The 8,179-nt window shown below is 52.3% G+C and overlaps 1 protein-coding gene across 1 annotated transcript; it reads right to left on the reverse strand.

Annotated features, from left to right (window-relative positions):
- Positions 1–6,798: 6,798 nt before the first annotated feature.
- LOC100905807 (uncharacterized) lies at positions 6,799–7,860 on the reverse strand. The gene is made up of 3 exons (XM_003739311.1): positions 7,680–7,860; positions 6,984–7,159; positions 6,799–6,882 (listed from the first exon to the last, which is right to left on the reverse strand). The coding sequence occupies exons 1-3, from the start codon at positions 7,785–7,787 to the stop codon at positions 6,837–6,839; spliced, it is 330 nt and encodes a 109-aa protein (XP_003739359.1). The 5' UTR covers positions 7,788–7,860; the 3' UTR covers positions 6,799–6,836.
- Between the last annotated feature and the right edge of the window lie 319 nt (positions 7,861–8,179).

Below are 8,179 nucleotides of genomic sequence, written 5' to 3' on the forward strand. Positions count from 1 at the left end.
AGCTTATTAGAGCAATTCAGAACAGCTCAAACTGCGATCTATGCGACTCGCGCGGGAACCGGTACGATTCCGCGAGCGCAGACGTTTTGTGCGAAGACAACGAAGTTCTCCCGAGAATCTACTCGGACTGTCGCTCTGTGGCGCGCTTTTCAAACACGAGAATTTCTGTTCTCCGATATATCAGGCATCATTCTTGAATCTCTTCTTCGAAAAAACACCCTTACACGGTGAAAAACCCTGAAAATACACCTCGGATTTATTCTCTCCCTATCGAGCGTTGGCAGCTCGCATGGTGGGGGTTCTTCATCTCTCGGTGGGACTATTATTTGGGCAAAGTTTCAGAAAAATCGGCGTGGGGCAGTTCGTAATGTTCCCTTGTTAGCCGAGCGGTTTCATGATAAAGCGTGGAGTTCCCGCGTGTCGCGTAAGTTCAAGACTCCCCACAAGGAGTGACGAGGGAACCCAGAACTTCCCGAGTACTCTCGGAGGGAGCTCCAAATTTTGGAGGTATTATAATCTCTCTTACTAAGACTCGGCGCATTATCTCTCCGGGAATCATTTTGCGTCTTGAGATCGGTGCCTGCTCTGCCGCGCTCCCGGTACCCCGACTCCTCGTCGTGCATGACTGGAAGTTTTTGGGAACGAATGGGTAATCATGAGCTCTAGAGGACTCGTCCTCGGCGGGAGCATCGTCGCTGTGCGAACAAGAATCCTGTTGGAGTCGCTTCGCCCGAGTGGGGATATCTGGCGAAGAGAAACGGGGAGAGGAACATCTACTAAACTACTCAAGCCGTGACCGAGCCACCGAGGAGGAAAGGCGTTTGCCTTTCCATGTCCGAGACAGCCAATCGACACAAGTGGACAGAGTGCGCCACGCTGCTTTGAGGAATGTCGGCTTGGCTACATCGAACAAGAAACGATCAACAAAAGGAAACAGATTTTTCAAACCCGTCGGGAGTTGCTCGCAATGTTGGGATCTACTGACCGGGGCAGAGAGAGAGAGCATCACCAACGACGGTCGGAGCAAGCTTGCACAAACCGTAGCCCGCGTCTCTACCCCCGAGCGACCGACCCACTGAGCGAGCGAGCGAGCGGACGAGCGACCGACCGACAATATGCCCTGGAGCTATGGACAAGGAAGCTTTTGTTGTCCTCGAAGACAAATTTATGGCTTTTCACGTCGCGTATCTGTCCAAGAGTTGCTGCTGTTCAACGAGCGAGCCAAGGACAGCCCGGAGAGAACAGCCGCAAGAGAACAGCCGAACGACCAACACGATCAGTTGCCAGACGGAGTGCTGATCGAACGGTACATTTACGAAGAAGATACAAATAGCTACTGGTTGCCGAACAAATACCGTGTAAGCGGAGTGTGTTCATGTGACTGCGATGGGAAATAGTTTGCCACGCAGTTAATCTCCTGTCGCATGGACGATTCAGCTGATCGTCGATGTGAGCAACATCCCTTATCCGTGAGATTGGCATTAAGCTCGTCGGGTGATTTTGATCGATCACCTAATATACTGAGCAGAAACTGTGCGTATCTGAAGCTCGGGCGATTGGAGCACGCCACGTTCTCCGACCTCGGTGCGACAAGGAGAGAAGGGGGCCCTGTCGCATCGCGAGGCTCCATTCATTGCCTCTGTGGAACCTTTCTTCCGAGACCCGACTCGTCGCAGAGGATATCGCGACGTGCTGCGATGCCGTCTCAAACCTTTCGGATGTTCGGCCGAGATGTAGTCCAGTGCCGACGGACGAACGGGGATCGGCTCGATGCCAGACGCACCCAACAGACTTAAGACCTGCAGACATGACTTGAATCAAGAATGTAAACTCTCTCTGCCAAAAGGAATTCGTCGACGCTAAAATGACTCTGCGAGCGACGGGATAGATTGGAAACTGCAACACTACATATACGAAGCAGGAGCAGCCTAGCGAGTTCAAATCAAGAAAATCGAGAGCTTGGATGGAAGAGGGGGGTGACAACTCCCACAGAATATCCTCAGGATCTGAGTTCTTTCCGGAACGCTCCGTCGCCAACGGTTACCGGAGAATTTCTGGCTGAGCACCTGATCCAATGGACGCTGTTTCAATTCGACGGTGTCGTACTCCCAGCTCCCGGGATATCTAGTGATCCATGTTGGTGATCAGAGGAATGCCAAGCTGAGCGCATGGACAATGCGTAAATTTTCGTCTTGTTTCCTCATTCTGCTCCATCAAAACGGTCGCGAAGAGCCTTCTCCAAGGCGAGTGGTCTCGACTTAGACACTCCCATATGAGGAATGGTTGGAAGGCCGCGCGCACTTCAAATCCACTCCGAGCGTCCTCAATGACCCCGGAGAAACGAGGGCTACGTACATACAGAGAAGGAATTTTCCCGTTTCTATCGACTCGGAGAGACTTTCGACTTGCGTGCCTAGTGATCTCTCCATGTCATCCGGTACACGCTGATTGGACGGAGCAACTGTCGGGACAGCTGCGTAGAAGTTGCTGAAGAGGATGGATGCCTCGATGCCATTAATTATAATCGAGCCCTAAAATAAGTATCGTTCGCCCGATAGCTCGGAGCACTCACTGCTTGACTGACTCCGCCTGCCGGCCCGTCCGGCTGGCTGGCCGGGCGGCCGACGGCCATCGACCATCAGGCCTGTTTGTCGGCTTCGACTCACTGACTGACTGTCTAGGCAGGCGCTCAAAGTGGTGCGGCTGAAGCGTCCATCCCATGGTCGTCGCGAGGTCTCACAAGGAAGGCGCTTGCTCCAATTAGAGCTGCGGTAGCCTGAGGCTAAACGACAGAGGTGGACGGGGCGCAGTTGCTTTGGCAGACCGGTTCGACGACGAGTGACAGGGGAGAATAATAAGGGTTGCCAAAACTCCGGTGCCTCGCGTCCGCGCGCAGTTCGGTCCGTCCTGGACCTCTCTGTCCTTCAATTCCCCTTCACGTTCCGGCATCGGCTTTCTCCCCTCCCCCCCGGGCTCGTAGTTTCGAGGAGTAATGCCTCACGGGCATTTTCCTGCGGTGTGGTCAAGAGCGGCAACATCAACTCAGTGTCGTGGATGGCTGACTGGCTATTTGGCACCGTATCGTCGCTAAGCACCGCAGACCGCAATTGTCAGCCTGATAATGATCATACTTGAAGCACTTCTGCGAGCGCGACAACTGCACTCGAGCGGCGAGCCCACGTTCGGAGCGGGAGTTCGAGGATTTTCTCTCGAAAAGAGCCCAGCGCTCTCGGGACGTAGGAAGAAGTAATAAGACTCCGAATTCCCGGAGAGAACTGTCCTTCTCTCCCAGGGATCGAAGTATAAGTGAGTTTATTGGGGCTGGCGATATGATGCGGGATTATAATCGATTCGATATTATCACCCTCATCCGATTGACTATACTATCCTGATTAACTTGGGAGAACACTCGTCGAATGGCTCGTCATGGGGATCATCATCGCCAGGAGAATGATTATGAAATATGACCCGTAATAAAGCTGATGGGTGGGACGACGGGATACCGACACGTCGATCGCTGAGGGGGAGGGTCGAGCGAGCGTGTGCTTGCCATACCAATCCCGTCTGTCAGACAACTGGCGTATGAGTCGACTCGGAGTTGCTGAGTAACCAGGGTGCTTTCTCATCGGGGAACACATGAATACTTGTACACATCCACCTCTCTGGACATCTATCCAATCCAGAGGGAGAAAACATCCGAGTAGCCATTTTCTCTTGGTCGCCGAGGTCGTTCTTCCATCAGCGAACAGAAGGAACAATAACAGCAAACGTGCGTTGGACCGATACATGAACGTACCGCGACCTCAGAGGAATTCCGGACAGCCGGGAAGGAACGGTCGAGATCTAGAGAAAAATCGCTTTCGAAGTGGTGAAGACAACACCGGATAAGGCTTAGAATTCCGACGCTGATTCACATCGGGAAACCTTACACCGGACAATCGTAAATTCAACCAGAGCAACGAGCTCCGCGAATGACGAGGGAGAAGAACTCCTCTCGGTTCTCCTCCCGTCGGCCTAATAAGCGACGCAAAGACGCAACGACGCCGCCGTTTTTCTATCCTGTGCGAGCCAAGCTGCTCAAGAGAATATGGTACGAATGGAAACGACATTCTCTGGTCCCGGAGCGCTTTGGAAGAATTACAACCCGGAAACAGCCGTCCTCACACCCGGCTCACTGGTGTGAGCACTGACTGGAATGCGTTTACGCCTAAAACGCTCCTAGCCGGCTAACTCTTTTTCCAGTCTTCCGGTAATGACGTTTTCTTTGCCATCGAATCCCTCTCTGCAATAGCAACAGCGCCAAGTCGATTTCGCTGACACAATCTTCATTATCTCGCGAGCCCTTTCTCGACAGTGGAGCTAGCTTACGTCTCAGCCACTCTGCTGTCCACTTACGTCAGGCCTTATACGTGAGTTCAACCAGAGAGAACCTTTGGAAACAGAGAATCGGATCCGATTTCTCGTTTCATGTGGGGGAAGCCATCAGGGGGAAGGTATCATACATCGAAGGTCACGGCAAACCGCTTAATGCTTTTTCGCTAAAAAACGGTGGAATTTCCGCCATGCGTGGGAACTTAAAATTTTCGCAAGGATTCAGCTCGGCGAGCTCGCGCCCTACTCGACGCAACGCAGGCCGAATGAATCGACGTAGGATTGGTCCGCGTCGAAGCGACTTGCTCCTTCCGCACTCTCAAGATACGATGGACCGATGTCTTCATTCTTCAGAACGTCTCATCCCAGCTGCCCTACTGAATTGAACCTGCGAAACGCGGTCCGCCGATGAGGAAATCACTGAACTGCCAGAGGCGTACTCATCGTAGTCGTTGGTTGAGCGAAGCAAGAGTCGATGGATGGAGCTATGAAACCTATCCTGAGCCTGATGGATAAATGCATGCGGAGACCGCAGTTTCCCAATGCGACATCTATTAATAACAAGATGGTCCCCCCACTCCACGGAATACAGTCCTAGGCGGAGTCAATGAGAGAAGAGAGGTGTAATATTCGATCGGAGCGGATTTCGAACGTGGGAGGACCCGTCTTTGAAAGACAAGTTCTCGGTGCGACTCGGCCCGCATAGCTCCGGGCTCCAGGAAGTGTCGAAGCTCAATTATCTCGACTGTTGAATCGGAGTCGAGAATCCGAGCCCTCGAAAATTTCTCTCCCGCCTAGACGTAGTGACAATCGTCTCTTCCGGAACGCAAAATTATCACCGAAACAGGAATACTGCTCTTGGCACAGCGGATGTCGATACCCAGTGTGAACCTGAAAAATCAAGGAAGGGAATTCAGGACGGGGGAGCTCCCATCGCGACTGGAAAGACCCGCTCTGAAACTCATTAATATTAACATTATGCAGTCGGGGGAGAAGCTCCCGAGCGCCCGCATGGTTCGAACGACGAGTTTGTTGATGATGTTCGCGACGGCAGCCGAGAGACTTCCATCAGATGACTCCGATGGAAAATTACGTCCTAGCGACGGTGAGTCGTACCGTCGGATTCGATGACATCATCGGGAAGTTGTCCGTAACTTCGGTCATTGATCCTCGCCGCTCTCTGGCTTACGGGCTACGGTCGCCAAGACTCGCAGAGCTGAGCTGGGGGAAAATCTTCGAGTGTCGAGGGAGGGCTTCGGCTGCATTCGCTTTGATTTGATCCGGCTCATTGATTCGACGACTCCTATTCGCGAGAGGATTTCACTCGCTCACTCAATTCCAAATCCGGCGTCGAACGTGCATGGCTTCGTTTGCTCAGTGCGTCTTTCACTCCCGATCCTTTTCCCTGCGCCGCGCCGGCGCCGTCGATAAGCCGTATTGATTGCGTTGCAGGGACCGATCTTATTTACCGTGAGAGTTTTTCTCTGTCGGAGCTATGCCTCTTCGCCGGTCGTGCCGCTCGGGTGCGTCGGGAAGACGACACTGGTTGCGGGAGAAAAATAGAGCGACAGGTTTTTGGGTTTGCTACTCTGGCTCCTCCTCTCCCCCACCTTACGCCGATCCCTGGTCGCTAAGAGCAGCTCGTTTTCGTAGACACCAACCGAGCAACGATGCCGCTCCAGGTCGAGCACGCTAATCGGAGTTTTTAGAAGAGGAAAGACTACGTTCGAATTCTCCATGATCCTACCACGGCGACATTGAAACACGGTTGCCCAGATTGCGTCGACATTCCCCAGGAACTCGGGAGCCGGTGTTCTCGGGCTCCGAATCGCTGAGATCAGCTCGAAATCCGCTTGATTGAATTTCCCACGCACCAGCCGATCAAGTGAGTGGCCGATCAAGTGAGTGTCTCGTTCCGCTCCGCCAGGAGCCTGTTTCACTCCGAACGAGACTCGTCGGAACTGCTTGATCCGAGTAAGTCCCAAAAGTCAGGTAGCGGTCCGTTCAGCCGCGAATGGAGGACCACTGTACTGAAACTGCTGGCGAGTCCTGTTTCTGAGGCCGTCGGCATTGTTTGCCCTTGGAAAGTTCAAGTTGTTTGTTTTTGTCGTTGTTTGTTCCCGGTCTGGTGGTCTCTCCCGAGACTGAGGCATTATTGATGCCTTTATGAAACCATCCCGATTCGAGAGTACGTGGGGAGGAGCGCTATTAAGGTTCGCTGGATCTCCCTGATTTTTGATTCGTCAATTCGATCGAGGATCCGCAAAAATCTAGGATGGGACGTGGGACTCTCTTCGGAAAGTCTCACTACTGCCTGGCTATCGCATTCGTCCATGCTGATTTCGACAATTTCCGAGATAGGACGCTATCCGAAAAAATATATTATTTGCTCCGAAATACTCCGTTTAGTGATGACAACCAGTTTGGGAGTTCACTGTATTTGCTCTGGCCATCGACGAACAATTTCAGAACAAATTCGCTGCAGATAGATCTTGTAAAGAGATAGTGATACTGCGAACGAAAAACCCTGTCAGTATCATACATGACTCTGATTGCCTATGGATAATTTATCAACGACTTCTCAAAGCGAACGGGACGGTTGAAGAACTTACTACTTCTCATCCAGAGATAGCGCGTTTGCAAGAAACGTTTTTATAGGCGGGCCGTACTTGTGGTTGGAGTCTTTGTCGAATCGATCTATCGTCTGTATGTTGAGCCAGAGCACTGGCTTGTCTTTGTCACCTCCACGGCGAATATTACATTCGTGGTCCACGTGTATGATTACTTTCTGAAAACAAAAGGAACAATATTTTCACCGGAGATACAGCGCGTCCATTCCACGCAATGAGCGATCGGCGCCCGAAAGGGACTCTGAGCATTTCTAGAAAACGACAGTCGAGATCTTGAGGATTCTATCTCACGAATGACCGAGGTGCCGAATGTCGGGAGATCATTCCCCAACCATGAATCGTGGTATCCCACGCTGCCTATACACTCGGTTCCAATACACGAAGTCCCGCGTCGTGTATGGGTTTGCATATCATCATCATGATCCCAGTCCATAGTTCTGCGCCATTTCTTTTTACCTGCCGTCGAGCATTCGGAGCGCAACCTCACGACTACTCCTAGCCTCCATTCAGTGCGACAACCGAGCGCATCAAGAACTCGAAGGAGACAACGAATCGTGTCCATCAACTACGATGGCGAGGGGAGTCGCTTTTTCGGCGTTATTGTTCCGGTTTCTGTCAACTTTCGACTCGAGGCTACGAATATTCGACAGATGTCGATCCTCATCGATCTGGGCTCACCTCGATCGGTTTCTGTAGCACCTTAGCGATTTGAAGGGCGAATTCGAATTCGAAATCCGTGCTGAATTTCGACGCAGGGAGATTTGTTCTTAGAGTACATAACGGCATTGTGCTCAGCGTCGAGCCGCTCACAAATTGGTCGCTGGAAGGAAGGTGGTGGTCTGCAGTCCGCTCAGCTGTGTAGATTGTCGTCAGCATGGCGGTGGTCGACCAATGCGCGGCGCAGGAGAGGGGGAAAGCTCGTAGCCATGAATAGGTTTTATCTCGGAAAAATCCGTCTGTCCGACAAAGAAGTCGTCGCGGATTTGTCGGGAGACTCCCTGACCGCATTCGCGGTATCCACCCGGCGGAAGATACATGGAAGAGCGCTGCCCAGATTTTCGCATCTATAGCCCGAGTACGTCTTGCCAGAACTCGAATCGACGGTTTGTGAGACCAGAGTGAGGTCTCCTCGCGTGAGCTCGTCGCTAAAGTTGTCTATCGGCCAAGCGTGAGAGAGC

This window comes from Galendromus occidentalis, unplaced genomic scaffold (assembly GCF_000255335.2).
Source record: "Galendromus occidentalis unplaced genomic scaffold, Mocc_1.1 scf7180000076500, whole genome shotgun sequence".
Lineage (NCBI taxonomy): Eukaryota > Metazoa > Arthropoda > Arachnida > Mesostigmata > Phytoseiidae > Galendromus > Galendromus occidentalis.